The 21,492-nt window shown below is 46.0% G+C and overlaps 1 protein-coding gene across 6 annotated transcripts in view; it reads right to left on the reverse strand.

The window, feature by feature from the left end:
• LOC122527926 (transcription factor collier) overlaps positions 1-19,157 on the reverse strand; it is a 101,831-nt gene extending 82,674 nt beyond the window's left edge. For 3 of the 6 annotated variants that reach the window (XM_043652521.1, XM_043652522.1, XM_043652526.1), the window contains exon 1: positions 3,043-4,556. In XM_043652521.1, coding sequence (XP_043508456.1) covers positions 3,043-3,113 — 71 coding nt within the window. In that variant the 5' untranslated portion in view covers positions 3,114-4,556. Of the gene's footprint in view, positions 1-3,042; positions 4,558-19,141 lie in introns of those variants that run through there. The other 3 variants (XM_043652524.1, XM_043652525.1, XM_043652523.1) reach the window with 2 other exon arrangements.
• Between the last annotated feature and the right edge of the window lie 2,335 nt (positions 19,158-21,492).

The following is a 21,492-nucleotide window of genomic DNA, read 5'->3' on the forward strand; positions in this document are numbered from 1 at the left end:
TTCGTGGATAAAGCAATCGCGGAGAATTACAATAAATCCGCAGTTAATGTATACCGCCGGGCGTTAGTTATTACGAGTTGGCCGAAGCGCACCCTATTTACGCTTGCACCCAGCGTGATTCATAATGCGCGAGGAGATAATGAGCAATTTGTAATATATCCGAATGTAATTCGCAACTAGCCGGGATCCACGCGGCGTTCCCGTTCAATTTAATGCCGTATTTCACTCGCCTCGTCTGACGAAAATTTATTAATTCGCTCGCCACCGACTGCATTTTGTCGGCGAACGCGTAGCGACAATCTGTAAAAAAAATTTACCCGTAAAAATGACTTTTCCTCGTCAGAAGCAAAAGTCACGAATAGCACATCGACCGTGAATTTCGTGAACAAATTGATCAAAGTTTTCCACCTGGTGCGTGAAAATGAATTTACATCGTACGCACTCTCCGCGTAATACTCCGAAATCTCGGCGATAACTAAACTTTGCCGATTACGTTACGTTACGTTACGTTACGCTGTAATCACCCGTAAGGAAAGATCAAAGATCACTCGTTGATTCGCGAGAGCAACAATTGCTCGAAAGCGCCAACTTTTCCTCCGCCTTCCTTCCTTCCTTCCTTCCTTCTTTCCTTCCTCCCTCCGTGTTCCTTTTACTTTCGTCCCGCGCGCCGCGGGGGAAAGTCATTGTTTCTCCACACAGGACGACACACAGCGGAGCTCGTCGTCCCTTCGTCGGCCGCGATGGTTTACTGCTTCATTAGGTGGGTAACTTTTTTAGGGGTTTTTAAAAAGCGTGAGAGTTTATGTCTGTTTGCCGGGAGTTTTAAAAACAGTTTCGCCGAGCCCTCTCGCACCCTCTTCCCCCTCTCCCTGCAGACGTAGCAGCTAACACCGCCGTGCGTCTCTGTGTTACACTCGCCAAGGAAATGAAACTTTCCACGGTAAATTTGAACAGAAACGACTCCGACGCTTAACGTTTTGTCGTTCCAACCGTCTCGTTCTCTCGACGTTGTTTCAATTAACCGCCGATTAACGGAAGGAGACACGGGTCGGCTGTAATCAAATTTTTTAGCCGGTTTGTTCGTCACATACGTCTGACGGAGGACGTCAGCGTCCGCGAATGCAAATGAAATTTTCATGCCATCGTTTTATAATCACGCGACTACGTTACGCGTGCCGCTGTTTATTAATTCGCGGCAGGTTCATTTCGCGTACCGTACGGCGTACTCGCGGAATTATTTTACGCGAGTTAAACAGAGGGACGAATAATGGCGGATAAAAAAAAATCCGATTTGTCCGATTCGACGATTGATTAATTCGAAGCTGACTCTAAAATTGAACCAACGAGGAGGAAGCACCGGCGATGGAAATTATAGAAGAAATCGATTAACGCGGTCGCGTTGGGCGGCGATAATTTTTCAGTTTTCCCTCGCGCTGAGACGCGCAAAGTCCCGCGGCGATAGCCACGAGGAGAAACGATCGGGCAAAAAGTGGAAGGATGAGGAGGCGGGGGGAAGCAAAAGGCGCTAAAATTCTCAATTACATTAACCGGATTCCGGTCGGCCACTGCCGTGTCACGCCACTTGGAAGGGGGTTAGTTAAGAGAACCGCTATTGGATTAGCGAGGCCCCCCCAACTCGCTCGGTTTACCTCCTCGAGTCCGCGTATCTGTACCTTCGTCGTTTGCACGTCGTACAAATCCCTTAAGCGAGGCTGCAATAAAGCACGGTTTATCGTTCGCCAAATGCAGCTACGTGTGAACCGCTTTGAAACGCTCCGCTTCCAAAGATAAACTGGATGTTTGCTCGCGTGCCACGAAATACCAGAGGCATCCTCGCTCCCTCACCACGCGTCCTTCTTCCAAAATATCGCTCGCTCCAACAGATCGGCCGGCGAAAAGAAGAAAAAAAAAAAAAAAAACGACGCACGAGAAGATTTTTTTTTACATTGCGTCGCGGTTATTTTTTTTCGCGAAAAAATTTCGAAACACTGACTTTCACTCTCGAGAACCCCTCGTTGCCTGTTTTACGCGATTTGATCAATCGTTCAAAATGTGGGATCTTACAGACGAGGATATGAAATAAGAGAGACCGAGATTGACAATAAACGCTCCCGATACGATAGTCGCAACAGAACGCGCTAGAATTTTTGCTACTATAAAGTTATTGTCCTCGATTTCAAATATTTAAATATAAGTCAATAAATTCCCTCGTACCGGCGAGAAATCCTTCATCCGCGTGATTCCACGTATTTCAAAAGATTATACGTGTATATCTTTGAATACATTGCGACTATTTGATAATAAATAAAACGTAAAAATGGCACCTGGGCGTACCGAGCGCAGATAATTGCAGAGAAATAGTTGTTGCGTCGAACAAACTATAATGGAACATAATCGTAAACAGTTGTAAATATTTTGCACACATTTGCTTCCTTTTATATAGAAATTTTATGCAGATACATTTGTGTACGTGGTTTTGAGGGAAACTAGACGAGGTAACGGCACTGTCGCTGTCCGACGGCTTGCCATCGCGCAATGGCGAGTTATTTACGCTTCGTTTCTAGCTCCTTTCCAACGAATTTTAGGGTTAGGCGAAATTCTTTTCAAACGAGGACGTTGACAATTTTGCAACGGCTAAGAAGCAACACCTATACGATCTTTGGTAACTCGTTTTACTGTTTAATTTCTGCGGTTACGTACCATTCGAGCAGATCAAGCATCTTTGATCAACGATTAATTACGTTATTCGCCGATACGAGAAACGCAGAGAATGTGAAAATCGACTTGGATATAGGTATTTACAGGTATACTGACGTTTCAAACGTAACGTTTCATTAGACAGATATTAACAGATTTAGGTAAAACGTTCTGTACCAATGACATTCTTTCCCCGTCGATTTAATCCACGTTCGATCTCGTTGTACAATTTACAAGTACATGTTTGCAAGAGGGATTGCGAATAGTCTCTAGTCTCGTATCTACCTACTCGGAAAGTGTGCAATTAAAGGAGTAAATAGAGAGAGAGAGAGAAAGTTTACTTACGTTCCGTTGTCGGCAAGCGCGGGCTGTGGCCAGGCACGTGGCACGGGTTCCTCCTTGAGTATTTGCCTCATGTCCTGAGGCGCGAAAACGAGAGGCGCCCGCGGGTGGTGATGAGGCGGCGGCGGTGGTGGAGCTACACTCGCCCCGTACAGCTTACGTCCCCAGTGGCCTTCGAGTTCGACGGGGCTCCCGCCGCCGGTGGTGGCCCCCGTGCCACCCCCTGCGCCCAGTCCGAGCCATGGCGACCCCCCAGCACCCACGATCGTGGAGCTGGGCAGGAGACCGCTCCACTCGTCGGACCGCGTCGTGAGGCCGTACGGACTCTCCTGGGGCAACAGGCTTTCTCCTTCTCGTTGCCACCCTTCGCGAGAACCTTCTTCGCGGCTGATCGAGAGAGACCGTAACCTCTCGGTCAGAACGCTCCTCTCCACCGCCACGTTTCTTCACGGGAGACCATCAATCGAGTCCTCTGACCTCGATTCCTCCTCGCCGGTTGCTCATCAGCGTCAATTTGTCCGCACCATCGGATTCGATCGCTGGCCGATCGCCAGCGTGTCGGCGCACACGCGTGTCTCTCTCTCTCTCTCTCTCTCTCTCTTCGATTCTAGATCATCAGAATCAAAGTTTTCTTTCTTTCTGTTCTTTTCTTTCCTTTTCTTTTCTTTTCTCTTTTTTACTGTCGGCCTTCTCCCCTCTCTACGATATCAGTATCACACACCACTTACTCGCTTTCTCACTTCGCAGTGACGTCTCTTCTCAATGTGCAACAGTGTCACAACAAGTCTCAGTTTTCGCTGGTTTTCGACGCTTCTCACTAAACTTCCTCACTCTCCATAGTCACTCGGTGCACGCGTTGGTAAACGAGAAGAAAAAAAAAAAAAGAAAAAGAGTCGATAAAGATCGGCGGGGATCTTGTCGGCGGGTCGAGGTCCCCAAGCGAGTGTACCCTTGGCGCGCGGCTCCTTCGAGATCCAGGGAACGATCCACCTGGGATGATGCGATCGAGGCTCGATACGAGGCGTCGAGTGGAGCAGCGGGCTGGTAATCTGAGTAGCTGAGGGCGACGCGCGACGATAGCGCGGTGCGTATATCGTCGACACGAAAGTGTCCTGGTAGGGTGTCCCGTGACCAGAAGAGAGGTCCTTCGAGGTCCCCAGCCGCGCGTTGCTTCCCGTTACGGCGCCGCTTGTCGAATGTGTCAGGGCCGGCTCGAGCGGCGTGCCAGCGGGTCCCAACGGGGACGGGCCACCACAGGCACTCGGTGGGTGTGGCTGCTACGGACTCGGCGCAACGACCAGCCTGACAACCTTGCCTTGCCCATTCTCCATTTTCATCCAATCCACCGTCTCTTCGTCGACCAATCGCCACCGGCGTCCTTCCACTATACCGACGCCCATACACGATTTCAAAGACGGTGGCGCCTCAACGGCGACGCCACGAGACTGTTATTCCGGCGCGTGCCGTCTCAGCTTCAGGCCGACGTTCTGTTTCTCCTCCGTCCGACAAACTTCAAATCCGCCCGATGACGAAACCATGTCATCATCCACCGCTCCTCCGAGTCCTCCGAGTCCACCGCTTTTCTTCTTTCTCTACTCCGAAACTCGATTCCTCGATTCCTCCCTTCCTTCCACAATCGCCTTTCACACCGATTGTTTATCTATACCGAGACACGAGAACAACAATTCCATCTCGTTCGACGTCTCGTTACAACACAACTTTTCACATTCGGATTCTCATTCAGATTCTCATTGGATCCTCAAACGCTGTTACGTCCGACGCGTCACGTGGTTTTCAACTTTTTAGCGCCAATTAGATCGCGCGACGTGCCTACTCTCGCGTCGCGTCATTATCATTGTGTTTGCTAGCAATCGAATGATTTCTACTTTCTAGCTCTGAGCCCTGGTTTAGTTTGCAGTATTTATATTTCCGTTTCTTTGAATGTTTTTTGTTTAACGTTTACAAATACAGGGCTCAAAAGCCCTTGTTTTGTTTGTTGTCGTCCAGAAACGGTTAACAACGATGCTTAAATTTTTTTCTTTTGTGTGTGTGTGTGTGTGTGTGTGTGTGCTACAGCAGAGCAATTAAACGGTTCGCCTTTTTGAGTATGACTGGCTGATCATGTCAAATGCGTTAGAAACATTTATTCTGCAAGTCAGGAGACATTTATTCTTAAAATTAGAAACGATGTAGTCCTCAGTTAGAAACAGCTTAATTCCAACAGCTCCAGTTTCAGAACAGAAGTTCCTTTCACATTCAATTATCAATCTCAGATCCAGTTGGACAAGACGTTCACAGTCTAGTGCTGTTAACGTTAAACACAAAACCGAATACTCAGTTAACGAGTCGTTGTTGCAACGACATTACACCGTTATCATCAATCGACGATGCCACTGATGAGATGTCAGTAATCGTCGCTGTTTTCGTACCATCTATCAAGAAACATACATTGAAACGTTTAAATTTCCCTATATTCATTGATTTACTTTGCACTCGTTACACTTTACAGGTTTTCGTCTGTCCTTTGTTCCGCGTAAGAAAAATCGGATTTCGCAATGGTCGATCATCGTAGCATCGTAGCCCTTTCGTCGAATCGTATCGGATCTTTCTTGCGCAACGCCGACACCGTGTCGAGCCTCGAAAATTTACGAGCCGTGGACGCGCGTGAAAACAGGATGCCGAGGATACCGTCGTTTCTGCTCGCGTTTCTCCGCGGCAGAAAAATTTCGCTGCCGGACGAGTCGAGATCGAACTTTTGTCCAAATTTGGCGTTTCGCTTTATCGAGCGGCTCGGCTTCTTTACCCCGTCGCGCGTCGCGCGATTTAGATGGTTCGCCGGATCGTGCGCTTACTTGGGAAATTCCGATCGACCCGCTCCGGGTTGAAAACGTTGGAAAGAAGAAAGCATAATCGGCCGAGTAGGCCGAGAAGAAAATCGCCGCAATGACCGATGGACGTCCTGTGGCCGGAGTATTTGCAAGTTGGTATGCTGAAATAGAGGCCGATGGCGGAGCGAGCAGCCGCACGGACTGTCCTTTCCGGGAGAGACGTCGACGTCTGGCAAGGAAGCTATCTTGACGTGCAGACATTTAACGGCAGGTGCGTCACGTACCGCGAAGAAACACCTCACTCTCTGGATGCTGGATGCTGCCTCCAACTCGCACCTAGCCTGCCCCAGTTTTTACCGAGGCGTAATCAAGTACGGGGAAATCCGTGGCCACTCTCCCTCAGGAGACCACCGCGAGCTTCGCCCGGCAACTGGTCTACCTGATCGTCGTCTTGTCGGGCCTAGCGTTCTCGGTAATTTTCTACACCTGGTTATCACTTGTCCTCGAAGGAATATAACCGTTCAAAGAAGATGTTTCTTACGTCTCACGAGTCTGTCCAACACATTCGCCAAGATGTTCGTTCCAGATCGTTAATTGCCGAGAAAAATCCTCCGCTGTTGTTTGCGAGCGTGCCGATTGTTCAATCCTCGAGTTCGTTGCGCGTGAAGCGATCTTCTGTCTCAATTTCGCGCCGACAACTCTCGCGATTTTTTTTTTTTCAAGTGACTGTTGAATTTCGGTGGAATTTCAGTCCGTTGAATTTGGTATCGTGGAAACGAAGCTTTTAAATTGACGGAAACAGCCACGTAAATTCTCGTTCTCTTTGCTCGACGGAATTCCAGCCGGAAATGTAATTAAGTGGAATTTGTTTGAATAAGTTTGCGCGTTGGAGGGGACCGATTCCGGTAAATCGAGAATTTAAGAGGGAAACAAAGAAGCCGGGGGTCCACGAGGTCTCTCAATAGCTTCTCGCTCTTGCCTTCTTTGTCTCCAGAACCTATTACTTTTAAATTCGTTCTCGAGAAGATTCATGCTTGAGAGTCACTGTTTCGAGAGCGCGGGGTCTATCAAGCAAAGATAATGCGTTCTGCGTCGGGTAATTTGACTTTCTTCCATCTTCTCCGCCGCGATTCTTTCAAGCGCGTCTTTCGCATTCGCGAACGTGCGTATAAAGCATCGGCGTTGATACGTTCCAATCGTGACGTAAACAAAAGATTCTTAATAATTTCACGGCTGGTGAATTTGATTGGATAAGAAAAATATTAATACACACGAGTGAATGTTATACACATAAATCGTTATAGTTTAAATGATAATTAAAAGCTAACTAAGTAGATTTATACAATCGCGCTGATCTACAAATTGGAAATTAATATGAATTTTTTGACAAAAATGTCGTCGTGTTTTTGCAAGGCACTTTGCAAGTCATATTGATACTGATTATGTCAAAATAACACAGTTCTAACAGTTCTAACAAATAGTACACACGTTTCTTACAAAGGTAACTCTCAATTTCAAATATCCCGCCAAAAAGGAGAGTTAAATAAATCTACGAGCTTCATCTCTTGGCTATTCTCGTGAAACAAATCGACGGAAATAATCGATTGAGTAGTTATAGACGTGTTAATTGTAAGATATAAATCTACGTCACGTGGTAGGATAATGAGGCTTAATGAAGATCTGCTGGCGTTCGAAATGTGCGCGTGCCAAACCGGTTTCACTCTCCTCTCTTTTTTTCTTTTTTCCTTCTTCTTCTTCTTTTTTTTTTTTTTTTTTTTTGTCCTAAAGTTCGTCTCTCTTTCAGAGTCGTGATTCATGGGATCCTTCTCGGCTGCCCAACGGCCTGTAACATTGCCATCTTACGGCAACGATGCGAGCAGTCTAGAGTACGAGAGCCCATTTAGAAGTGGAGCTGCCACTTTTTGCTTCTCGATTCTCTGATACATGCAAAAACGAAAAAAGAGAGAGAGAGAGAGAAAAAAATAGCCACTTGGCTCGCTGGCGAATAATTTAATATCTACCATCGTGCCATCTCGTTCGACCGTTCTCAATTGCCGTACGATTAAATCTACAAATTATATCTACTTCATTCTGCGAGCAAGCAACACGTTGCCTTTGCACATCGTTTTACAAATCGTTGCGTCTACTCCGATTGGAATCTGCGTTTACAACTTGTAGATTATCGTTCCCATTCGATTATTCGTTATTTTGTTTTTTCTTCGTTACGATCGTACGATTGATTTTTTTTTTTTTACATCGAAGCGATGGAAATCGTTGGAAAGAGCAAACGTGCACGCACGAGTTCCTTAAATCCACTCGGATGAGCAAATCCGCGAGCAAACGGTGTCAACGCGGCTAAACGTCTCAATGATGTCAAATGAACATCACTACGCTGACCAAATCCAATTACAAATCAGTGGGGTTGGCCTATCACGCATTACTACGGTTTGCTTTTCCGAGCCCACCCTAACGTCGCCTAACGTTCAACCGCTCTGAGCCTATTACCGAGCTACGATAATATTTCGATTCTGGTTTCCGTGTTTGCTCTACCGTACGCAGAGCTTGGCCCCGGCATATGTCGAATTGAACGCAAAAGTGTCAATGTTCGTCGCCGCTCTCTCGCCAGTTTTGCAAGATGTCGTAACCTTAGATTTGTACTGAAATTTTACTGAAATGGATGAGACGAGTCGACTCGAATGGTGAAAAGCAACGAAGCAGAAACTTTGAGACACTCAGTCGACAAACGTGAAATCGGGAATCACTTTAGTTTGCAATTAAAATTATTTCACAATTTCGAATAAAGTATCTTCGACGAGTAATCGAGAAAGCTATCAAAGATTCATGTCTCTCCGCTGTAATCGTTCACAGTCGACGTGGACGATAATGCGTGCACTTGTCCTCGCGTATCTGGTGACGGTGCGAATTTTGCGTGCGACGCGGGGTTGGTCGGTTCTTTGAAAGCCAGCAGAGGCGTGTCCTACCAGCGAACCGCATTTGCCCCGCTGTAATACCATACATAGGTGAACCCTTGGCTGCGTTTCGCTGGTATAACCAGCCAAGGCAACGGGGGTCCTGCCAAAGATGCCCCGACATATGTGACGGTTATGTGGGGTGGCAGCCCTTGGGCTCACGAATTCGGAACATGTGCGTGCAGAACAGAACTGTCCTGAATTCTATGATAGAGTTTGTTTGCAGTCGCATACGCGGATCGTGAAGTGGCTGCATGATTATTCTTGTCTTGGCCGAGGGCCATCAACCTGTCACTCGTTAAACGTACTTGAACAAAGTCTCGCATAAATCGGCCAGTACTTGGAAATCTTGTTCGCGAGCAACCACGTTTGGCAGCTGATTTTCGAGTACCGGTGACAACGATTTACAAGCTCGTTCTATCAGCCTCTCTCTCTCTCTCTCTCTCTCTCTCTCTCTCTCTCTCTCTTTTTCAAAGTTTCATTCTTCGTGTCAAAATCAATTTCGATCGATCCAGCTATCAGTAGGAATCTGATTGTTGTCACTTTATCAGACTTTAACAGTTAAAATTGTATTCATCGTGTCTTGGCATCGTGACTTGCGTAACAATACTAGTGTCGTAATTTCGTGACATCCAACGGAAACTCTACAGTACTGTAGAGTACACGTACAAAAAAAAAAAAAATATGGAACGAAATAATAAAGAGAAGGCGATAATGGCACGTAATAGGTAGCGGTCTGGTTGGAAGTTCAGCATTTGGTATGACAATACAGCTGATCAGCGCATCGGTGCACGATTATAATGATAATACCGGCCTCTGTTCCGGAAAGGGGAGAACGCGGGGGCGCGCAATGCCCCCTAAGGGGTGCTCAAGTTTTTCGGCCAAAGTTTTTGCTACGCAGATGCGGCTCCGGACGGGACCATTTATTAGCACACCTATCCTGCTTCTATGCTCCCATTCAAAAGGTCTGGACAACAGGTTGCCGCGTCAACGTCATTAGCCATTGCGTTTTTGCTCCTAACCTTTCGGGGCTTTATCTCTCCGCTGATAACAACAACAACCCACAAACTTCTCGGTTAATCCTTCCACCCTTGGAAAATAATTCGCAGGCGTCATCTAATTTCACGCGTATTTCTCTGGTATTTTTTTGTTGGAGCGCGTAGAGCAGTGTGGCATTATAATAATTAATGAGGTAATAATCAGTTTGGAATTTACTTAGGAATAACAATTTTACTCAACGGACTCTTATTACAAAGATGAACAATACGTTCGAGCTGCTTATACAAATAATACATACACATACACACATATCACACACATACTAGTTGTACACTTAATCGATACGAGATGTGATTACAATAAATCTAAGATAGATCAAAAAGTTTTTAACATTTATTATCGAAACAGGTGATCGTGGATATTACAGCTACAACGGTAGTTTTCAAACGGAAAATAAAATAGAAAGTTGTTTTTAACCGGTGAATATTGATTTAAACGGCTGTGTGCATTATTAAGCCGAGCATTTAATTATAATCGGATAACGCATTTGTTGTATCATTTATTCAAGCTATTTACATTAACAAGCAACGTCACGTAGTGCACCGTATGTTCCATATATAATAGAATACTTTTGTACGAAAATAAATTTACGTAATGTTCACGATACATGGCCCTTTAGACATTGATTAATAATTAGGTACCTTGTACGACTAAATTTCACTTGTATATATGTAAGTACAGATTCGTCTCTTACAATTTGGCACAGGATTGTTGAAAAAGTTTGAAAACTGCAAAAACTACTGTAATGATATTGTTTCGGCAGAAAAAGAAAAAAGGCAAAGGAAATAAATTCACAACTGATCGGTTATCCGAAAATGCAGGAACACTTCTTCATACATTTTGTCGTAGTTCGAGAAAGCACTTCATGATTTATTCTACACAGATCGACGGACGTAGAGCCGCAACCCCGTAAGTAAACCCCTCCTGCCAGGATCGAGGACGCGTCTGTTTCCATAAAGCAAATTATTTTTATATCCAGGGATCTACGTTTCTGTGAATTAGTGATAAGCTGCTACGGTCACTCGATACGTTGCTGACCATTCTGCGATCCCTATGACACATATGTGTATATATATATGTACGTACGCACACGTATACAAGCGGGCAGAAACCAGATAGAACCGCAGTTGCCATTTTTATCATTTCCTTTCCGATACCCATAATGCGAGAGATTTCTTTCACTTCTCCCCCACACGACCAGATCTCGTTTGTCATCTCCGTTGAACGCGTCCTCGTCCTCCGAAAGATTTACGAGACGAGATCTGCGCGAACGATCGCATCTGGTGACGCGCGAAATCGCGAGAGTACAACACCATGAGATTTGTCTTGCCTGTGCTGTGAACAGCTCTGCGATACTGAAACGACGTCTGTGAAACGACGAGAGATAGGTATTTCGCGGGATAGCAATCGACATCGCCGCTAAGCACTGCGAATTACCGCTGACCGTGTATATTGCCGATTTCATCGGACGGCGGCCGAGGGGGTTGGGGCCGGTGGTCGTGCGGCGAGTCGTTAGCCGATCGTTTTGGGGATGAACGCGGGGAATTCGGCCAGTTAGCCAAAGTGTAACGATGCATCCAGATCGAGAAATCGTTCCGGAGAGAGGTGATACGGTGTTACGGGGATGGAGAATGCGCCGGTCGAAGATAGGACACCCACGAGGGCCGTAGGGACACGCTCCGGCTTCTCTACCTACAGCCCGAAGATTACCGAAAGTGTAACTTACTCCGTGCAGTTAGCCTTTGATGCGCTGCTCCGCTGTTTTCTCTAATCTGCGCGCCTGTTATGTAAAAAATTGTCCCGGGGAAAAGAAACAATTTCGCTGAATACACGCGTCCTACTATCCTGTGTGTGATAGTTGATGGAAGTTGTTTTCCAACGTATTCTCATTGGAAAATAAAAGACTGTCAAGTTTTGAGAAATTGTGTTCGAGCTTTTGCCAGAAATTTTGTTTTCCTTTCTTCCGTCTGAAGAAGGACCTTCCGTCCGAACTTCTGGCCGAGGATCTAATGGAATTAGCCGGTGCCCTTTTGCTACGGAATATCGACAGCTAATTCATAGATGATACTCGCGTGCCAACGTACGGCTCATCAAGTTTTCACGATCGTGCGTTCGTATATCTGCACCTGTACTTTCCCCTGTGGGGGAAAAGTTGGCGAAAGGCACGAGACAGGTATCGCCAAATACGCGTAAGCCAAATACACGCACGACGTTAGATGAAGAGGAGAAAGAAGAAGAAGAAGAAGAAGAAGAAGAGGAGGAGGAAGAAGCGGAAGGACAAAAAACAAAACGAAAACGGTGAAAAAGAGAAATGGGCGAGAAGAGAAGAGAAGAGAAGAGAAGAGAAGAGAAGAGAAGAGAAGAGAAGGGAAGGAGAGGAGGGCGGAGGGATAAGGGGAAGGTTTCCAACGCTGTCGACGGGACGTGTATTCGCTGGATTGCGGCCTCGTTCGAGAATTCTCATGGGAAGACGCCATCTTGTTCTCCTATGTAGGTATCCACTGCCCGCCAACCCGATGTCCTGCCACCCCTTTGCATAAACTTACGGACGGACGATGACGTCAGGCAACAAAGGCGTTCAAGTCTTGTTGGAATATCGATTTGGTATTTGTCTCGTCGTGACGAAACTCCGGACACGGAAATATTGGGAAATTTTCGCCGTCTTTGTTAACTTTGTTCGCCGACGAATAAAAATCAACGCCTCTCTTCAAGTCAACGTAGACGCGGAAGACGCGTTTTTCGACCCACTGTCAGTCGATCTATCGATTATCGATTCACCGATGCTTAACACGAGGTAACGCGCACAAAAGAGGCGATTTTCGCCATTTCGTCGAAATTCGATCCGAAATCTTCGAAAGTGATGATGGCACGACACACACACACACGTACACACGTACACACGCGCGCGCGTAATTAGATATCAAAACGCGACGATGATTGTAGAATAGCAAACGAGCGAAATCATCATCATCATCATCATCATCATCGACGATGAGTCTAGACGTTCGTTTATGGCACCATCGGGAAAAATAGCAACGATAAGTGCCAGTTCGTATAATGTACGAATACGCTATTTTATTTATTAAATGGACCGTGCGAAAAGGTTCTTTCGGATCGCTATGCCGGCCGGCATACACATTTTATCGGCTTTAATTGGACGCCACCGCATATTCCCGGTTAATTAATACGAAAAATTGCCAATGTTAATATCGCATGCATTACCTATTTGAAACGGTCTGTTGCATCGACGCACAGACCGATGCACCGCGAAGGGTCGCCTGAACGGCAGTTCATACAGAGAGGGTGATATCAACGTATTTTGTTGTAATTATCGAACAGTCACTCGCGGTAAACGTTCCGCGACTCTCATCCGCGGAATTTACCATTGTCTCGAGTACGTGCGTGCCATTTCCGACAAGCTTTCGCTGACAAGGACGAATCCGAACTCGAGTCGAGTCGAGTTCACACGCCGAATAATTATCGATCGGTATCGACCCGACGAAATTCGGACAAATCTGCCAGAGAGCGTGGAGTCACGTTTATTCTTTCGGTAGGGAAAGGATTCGAAAACTATCGAGAGCGGCGAGTTTAGCGGTCGGTTGGCAGTGGTGTCGACTCGACAGCGTCGAGCCGATTAAACTGCGCAAAATCACTTCTTCCATTTGAGAACCCCACCGAGGGCGGGCAAATAACGAATTGAAAATCAATGGTATTACGAGATTATGCGTTTATTGGTAGAGAGCTAGTAGAGTTACCGATGCCCAGAGCAGTAATATCAAGTAATTGCGTAAACGCACCCGGATCCCTCTGCGTGCCTCTCCTCCCCCACCCGCCGCCAACGTGATCGCCCATCCGTGGAGTTTCGCGCATTCGTGCGATCGTTCGCGATGTTTAAAATAATTATCATCGCCCATCCGTGTTTCGCGTCTTTCTCCCTTCTTTTTTTTTTTTCTTTTGCTCTTCGCTTCTCCAACTCGAACCAGCTGCTGATTGCTGCTCGCTCTTTCATTGGTTTTATCGATTTTGGAAACACAAACGCTACGTCGACCACGTTCGTGCAAGAATGCGAACGTTCGAACGTCGCCGGGACCGTAGATATTCACGCACGTGCGAGAGAGCACGTTTCACGCGAGCTGCGCGAACGGAAAAAAAGAAACGGGCAACTGCAGTCAGGTCCGCGAGCGATCGTTCTCGAACGCGTGACGCTGTTTGCGTTAGAAACGATGTAAACGTTGGACAGGGCGGTGAAATATGTTGGTCGGCTCCCAGTGGCAATCAAAGGAAAGGACGAAAGCTTCCTACGAAAGGAGCACGCGCGGCGTCAGGGTCTTGTGTCCGACGACACACGTTCCTCGCAATATCAGCCACCGGTGGGATGTGTGTATTTCGCACATTAACCGTGTTTACACAGGTCTGATTCTGGGCCCCGTTCGCGACACATTGCGTGCAATATCCCACTGTTTGTTCCACGGCTCGGTTAATTTGGACACCCTGTTTCCTTGTTTTCTCTGTAAATTCGCTATTACGCGTAGCTAGCCGCGCCTCCGTGCCGCGCCGCGCGGAGAACCAGACCGCCTCGAAGAGAGAAGCTTCGAAATTTCAGCCGAAATTTTCTCCGAAACTTATTTACCCATTTCCCGTTTGTTTGTTCGTTTGTTTGCTTGCGCGCGGACAGCTTGCCCCGAGAATTACGGTATCGGTGATCCCGCAAACACGTTGAGAAGCTCATTACGAAGCATCGACGAAACACCGACAACGACGCAATCACGCCGGCCGCGCAATTACAACGCGGCGAAATAAGGAGGAGAGACGAGCTCCGAGACAAGAGGGTTGGGAAGAGCGAAGAGACGACGAAGGGAAGCGAAGCGAAGCGAAGGTGGCGCGGCGGTAATTCCGTCACGCCGTAAAGGTTGCTTTTTATCGTCTGTGATCCTGTACGCCCATCCAACGAGATCCAACGAGGTCCGGCATCAGACGACCAGGCATTCCGCGTTTCCTCTCGTATTATACTCGGCGTAGTTCGTTTCTCGCTCGCGCTCTCGTTTCACACGTGCCGCTTGATTGTTCAAGTTTTATTATCACTCGTTGGTCTCCGACTACTCGTTCATCCGGTACATAACCTACCGCTCGTGGTCACGGAAACGATCCGCCGCCGATCATCGCCGTGCCCGCGGACGGAAGAAAGAAATAAAAGTGGGAGTTGATCGTTTGTGGACGCCGTGTGTGTCGCGGCAGCGGTGATCGTCGATGCTTGGCCCCCGCTTTTACCAGATCGTCGATCATATCGAACGTTGAATATTTCATCGTTGTTGAGATTCTTCAGTTGAGGTCTGAGGGAGGCTTCCCGAGGTTCCTCCGAAACGCCTGGGGATCGGTTCCCGTTGACCCGCGTCAAAGTCTACCCGTAAACCCTTTCACGCTTTTGTACGCCTTTGAAATCCTCTTTGTTCGCAATTAACGTCTTTCCTTCTTTCCCTGCAGCAGAGTGCTCAATTCGAAACGTCCTTGACGATCTTGGCAAGTCACGGTCGACGAGAGAAGAAGAGTCAAGGAGGAGAGTGTGTGCGTTTTCGCGTTAATCGCGGAATCGAGGATCGAGGACGAACGAAAATGATCCATCGGTGCGGGTGCATAATTAAATCGAATCGTTTCACGTACAGTAAGCGAAAAGTAAAAAAAAAAAGAAAAAAATAGCCGGGGCGCCAACGCGTTCGCGTTATTTTTTTCCACTGGGGAGAATGGGCGTTGTTTAAACGTTCTCGTCAATATTTGACGGTGAAAAGCCGAGCGGCGTGTGTATAAATTATTGGGAAAGAAGGAACGGCACACGCGGACGGTAGAAAAACGAGGGTGGCCGATGGTGGTGGCGCGGTCTCGGTAGCGGCGCGTCGCCAGCAAATGGAATTAGCGGGCAGTTTAGTTGGGCCGAGTCGCGAAATAGAGGTTGCATTTTTACGGTCGTATTAATACGGTTGGAAACATACTATGATCGGGCTTGTAATGCAGCCCTGGGGGCCCGTGTGATATGATACATTTGCTTTGCATACAGGATAGCGAGAGGCGGTGCCGGCAGAGGAGAGAAGCGGCGCTCGGTTCGAACAGCGCCGCTCGACGAGAGAAATGACGCGCTGGAGAGAAAGAGAGCGCGAAAGTGTGCGCCCCGGTACCGAACGTGTTTGCATTTCATAACAAGTTACGAACACCAGAGCAGCAACCCCGGCCCAACCGAATTCGACGGCCGGGTGGTATCGATATGCTGTTTGCTTGTATCTATTCGAGCGATGCGCGACCAATTATGCCTGTTTATTGCGAAACGCTCAGTTCGTTCGCACCTTGGCTACGAATTCACAATTGCCAAATGTGTTATGCGTATTTCGAGAAAAATTCTTCAATCGATTGTCAAATCCTCCTCTCCATTTCCTCCGGATGTTCTTTCCACTCTTTCCCTGTAATGTTTATTACTGGTGTCCCCTTTGAAACGATCCGACATCGATCGTTCTATCGTTGCTTTGATTTTTAATTTCTCGCCGCTCAATTATAATTTTTCAACGTTTCATCGTTTCCTTCGGATCTTTTTTTTTTTTTTTCTTTGTTTTCTAGATGAATTCTGCTTGTTAATTTTATTGAGAAAGCACGACGCTTTAACCACTCGCGCTGGCAATTGATTGCGGACCATAACGAGTGACCAAACCGTGTACAACAATTCGCCGCTTTCTTTTTGAACTCGTCGGTATGACATCGCTGGATAGAAATTATTGAGAAATAATAAATTTATTATTTATGTTTTGCCTATTTTGTCTTATTCAAATATACTTAAAACTGAGAAAATATTGCAATTTTGGGACAAAAGAAATTCTCGACGTGCGTGGCACGTCATTCCAGCAAAAGAGGTTAATCACTTGCGCTGGCAACTGATTGCGGACCATAACGAGTGACCAAACCGTATACAACAATTCGCCGCTTTCTTTTTGAACTCGCCGGTATGACATCGCTGGATAGAAATTATTGAGAAATAATAAATTTATTATTTATGTTTTGCCTATTTTGTCTTATTTAAATATATTTAAAACTGAGAAAATATTGTAATTGACAAAACACATTCTCGACGTGCGTGGCACATCATTCCAACAATAGAGATTCAAGCTCTGAAGAAAAGTGGCGAGTGACATCTGCGGGTAGCCACTCGTCTCGTTCGATCAGACTACGAACGGAGAGGACGTATGGACGTGTTTTCAAACAAACAATTATACCACGCGTAGCACCGATCGATTTTGAAAATTGTTCACTGAACATTTCTTCCAGCAGGTAGGCACTTCGGAGCACGCGGGGCATTGAATCGGAGGGTGGCAGTCGATGGCGACCGATCGAGTTGTCCAGGACAATGGTACTTGTTACGAAGGCAACGAGATGTCACCGACCGTGAATTAGCGCTGTGGTTGAGGTCGAGCTGGGGTCCCAGCGTGGAGCAAGGGCTCCCCGAAAGGGGTGACACGCGATCAAAACGAGAGAGGAGGAATTCTTTTCTCTCTTCTTGCGTGTTCGCATCGTGCAGATGCTTCTTTACCGAAACACATGGTACGTCGTGGCAGCCCACTCAAGGTTCCTGCCCCGACTAACTCAAGATTTATATCCCATCAAAAACTGACGTCGCAAATAGTACCTACGTATATATGTACATATCTACACGGCACATGGATATATGTACAGGGTGGAAAGAAATGTTTGTCCGTGGCTATCGCAGATGAAGTCTACACCTTCGATTTGATGTAAAGAACCTGCCGCAAAATTGAACTTCAAAGTCAGAGAAACTTTTTTTCCTTGCATTTTCTTTGCATTGTACTCATCGTCGCGAAGATGAAACTTTTTCCAAGGAATCTAATATATAGGTTTCTTGAAATAATGGCACAAATGTTCATCTTCATCTGCATCCTAACATCGACTTTATGGTTTCACTGATATTTCATTTATCATAGTTGTAGCATCAGCAATGTGAGTCTAAATAATCATATGATAAAACTAACTGTTAACATTATTCGAAACATTGCGTAACATGGACATACACGCAACCATAAAATCGCTGTTAGAACTTCTTTGCCATTTTTCAAAAGAAAACAATTTTGTCCTTTGCATGTATCTCCATCAAATCGAAGGTGTGTAAAATTCATCTGCGATAGGCACGACAAACTTTTCTTTCCACCCTGTACATAGTAGTCAGCAGCAATAATGAATCATCCTTTTCTGGTTCGAACCCCGTGGTAATCCGAGATGCTTTATAAAGGATTTTCGTCAAGATATGGCGAATTTCCCAGACTGTCGGTAATCATAAGTCACGCTACCTAATTACAGGGATCAACTGGGAAAGTCAGCAGTCATTAATACCGCTTCGTCTCACTGAAGCGAGAAACGAACGGGATTACCTATTGTTTGATTTTCAATTGACGAACGCCATATATTCGTAAGAGACAAAGAGATCGTAACCTAACAAAGAACCCGAAGCGTATATTTTCTAGAGCAAAATTACATCGCTTGTGCCTGCGAAATAAACTTGTTTCATATTTCGTATTTGGCGAGTTGATAAAATCGGCGCTTTCGGATCCGCAGATATTTGTGTCTGGACAACAGTAGTTGTCTATCGGTGGATGAACACATGGTGCATGGTTACGGTGAGTGAATATGGCACCCTCTGTTTGGATTACGGACCCGAAGCTTCGTCGGTGTCTATAAACAGAAACGAAGAGGAGAGGAAGGCGAGCGGTACGGAAAAGCAGGTTTTCGCGACCGCTATGACAGATTGAGAGGAAGGCACCGTCCTTTGGTGTCCAACGAGGCGTCTCGCCATCCATACCCTCCCTCGATGCTAAACAATAGCGCTATAGTCCGTTTCGTTGTACGTGCATCATAACATCCAACCGATCGTACGACTCGTCGTCATTTACGTAAGATTGTCCCTCGATAACGAGCTCCGTTCACGTTCACGTTCGCGCGCCTGTTAAGTCTTTTTTAACCCCTTGCGCTGGCAACTGACTCGCGGACCATAACGAGTGACCGAACAGTCTGCACTTATTTGCGCAGTAATTGAACGAATTTTTTTTTTACTTCTTTAGTGATTAACTGATCTTCGCGAGCAGTTGCTTTCCGTTTTCTATCCGATCTCACCGAATTTTCAAGTTTACCTGTTTTTTTTTTTTGTAATTTTTGGCATATCTTCTTTTGATATTCCAAACTCATGTGCAATTTGTTGCAAACTTTTTCCTTCCATTCTTCTTTTGTAAATGTGTAACTTGTCGGATACTTGTAGCTCTCTAGTTTTCGGCATACTATAAATAAAAGGTACTTGTCGTCAAGAAAAAAATGTGTGAAAATCACCTACGAATTAGTTAGTCAACTAATGAAATTAAAAAATAATTAAAAGATGATGATATTTCATTCATAAAATAAAAGTTTTATTGCGTCAACTTACTTTCCGTCAGGTCTATATTTGACAAAAAATGCTTAAACGTACAGTAACTTTGTTTTTTATAATGCTAATGCTTTAGCTGTTTGCAGGCAACAAAGGCATTAACCACACTTAATGTAGACAGAAAACAAAAGATTTTTAAGTCATGTAAGAACGTCAACATAGCAGAAAACATCGCAAACCTTCAAATTTATCGTCGTCAATATAAATATCGACGCGACTGTATATATTTGTAATAATAACGGCGCACGGCGTTGTCAATTGTTACGGAAACGAACGTCGCGCAAAGAATTGACAAACATAGGTGGTAATTACGTTCTCGACGTTTAGTCGGTGTTTAATCGCGATAGCGTAGCCGGTACGCGAAAACTGTGTTACAGCGCGGAGCATTATGCGAGACATAATCAAAAGTAATACTGCATAGAGACGATTTCACGTGAGTATAAAGGTGGAAATGCTACGCAAGGTACCTGCGATACCGTTGCAAACAACGGTCGTTCAGATACGGGAATGACAATGCCTGGTGACCAAAATGCACGCTAGAGACGCCTAACTGCCGCTTCTTATTGAAACATCATCTCTGCTTACCGGTATGGAAACGACTGTCGACAGTTATCTATAAAGCGAATGTCCTCGAGATATCGTTCATTCCCCATTTCTTGGTCCCCGCGAGTTCTAACGATAATTTCACCTTTTCTCCTCTCTCCTCCGCTCCCTCCTCTCCGCGCTTTTCCACAATTTTCGACTCGTACGTACGTACGTACAAACGTTTGTTAAAATATACGTTCACATTCGAATCGTCGTCAAACTCGAGACGTCTCGTTTCGGTATCGATCGGACGAAACGCTCTCGACCAAATAGATACATACTTGTATGCAATAGGTGCTTTCTAAACAAGCGGGCATTCAAAATTGATACTCCAGATCGATCAATTACGCCAGAATAGGAAGAGGAGTCGAACGAACGTTCGAACCAATAAACGGATAAAACCAGAAAGATCGAGCCACTTGTTTCAATTGCAAACAGATGTGGTCATTGTACGCGAGCCGGCGCTCACCCCCTCCCTCCCCCATTTCTCGCTCGCTGTAACTCAGCTCTCTCAGGTCTTTTTAGAGCGCGCAGCTATCGTTCAAACTTGCTAAATGTAGAGATACAGTATCCACTTCGAGGGGAAACGAGGCCATCAACGAGGGTGCCGTCGGTATCCGGAGGGAGCGTCAGATTTTAGACCGCAGCAGATCGGACAAGTGCATGCTCTCTCCATTATAAACGTGCCTCTAGGCTTTACTTCGGCGAGCAACGAGCCATGAAGACCTCGTCATATGTGCATTTCCTATTACGTTTGCGATCGATCAAGCACGCCATTGTCATCTCGGGGCGCAACAATGCAGTCGGTCCTGTCAACGTTGGATGTTGTTCGAATTTTTTTTCTTCTCTCTTTCTTTTAAATTCCTCTCGTTTTCGAAAACATCCTCCCGCAGTTACGAAAATTATTACACGCGACGCTCATCGAGCGTCTACTTTCTGCGTTTACACACAATATCGACTTTGTCGACTTTTGCGAATGAAAGAGCGGCAAGAGAAACGTGTCCTTGAAACGATAGAAGGGAAGAGCCACTGTCCGTTGCCTCGTAAATGGGATTAGAAACGACACGGTCGCAGGCTTAAATTAATTGATTTAAAATCGCGTGGCTCGGAATAATCCCTGGGCCTGGGCCTTCAGTAAAATTTTTGTTTAACACTCGACCGGATAATCTCTTTCTCTCTCGTTGACAAGTGACAAATAGCGTGCGATATAATAGCGAGAAAAGGCGAAAAAGAACAATTACGCGTGCAGGTAAGAGACAGTTGGTAACTCCAAACAGGTAAAGAGTTGTCGAAGAGAGGACAGGACTAATAGAAATAACGCTCCGGTCACCTGCATCGTAATTAGATGATCCTCCATTCGAAGGATTATCCTTCGTTGAATGTCTTCGTTGGGGTCCACAGGTTATACTTTCTCTCTCTTTCTCTCTTTTGTCTCTTCGTCCCGCCCATTTTTGCTTTCCCTACGAGCCAACAAATTTCGTCGGACCTGTGACTAAGCGAGGAGCACGTCCAGGCCAAATGCAGGAACTCCTTTCGAAAAAGTCTCACGAGG

This window comes from Frieseomelitta varia, unplaced genomic scaffold, assembly GCF_011392965.1.
Source record: "Frieseomelitta varia isolate USP_RPSP 00005682 unplaced genomic scaffold, Fvar_1.2 scaffold_239, whole genome shotgun sequence".
Taxonomy (NCBI): Eukaryota; Metazoa; Arthropoda; class Insecta; order Hymenoptera; family Apidae; genus Frieseomelitta; species Frieseomelitta varia.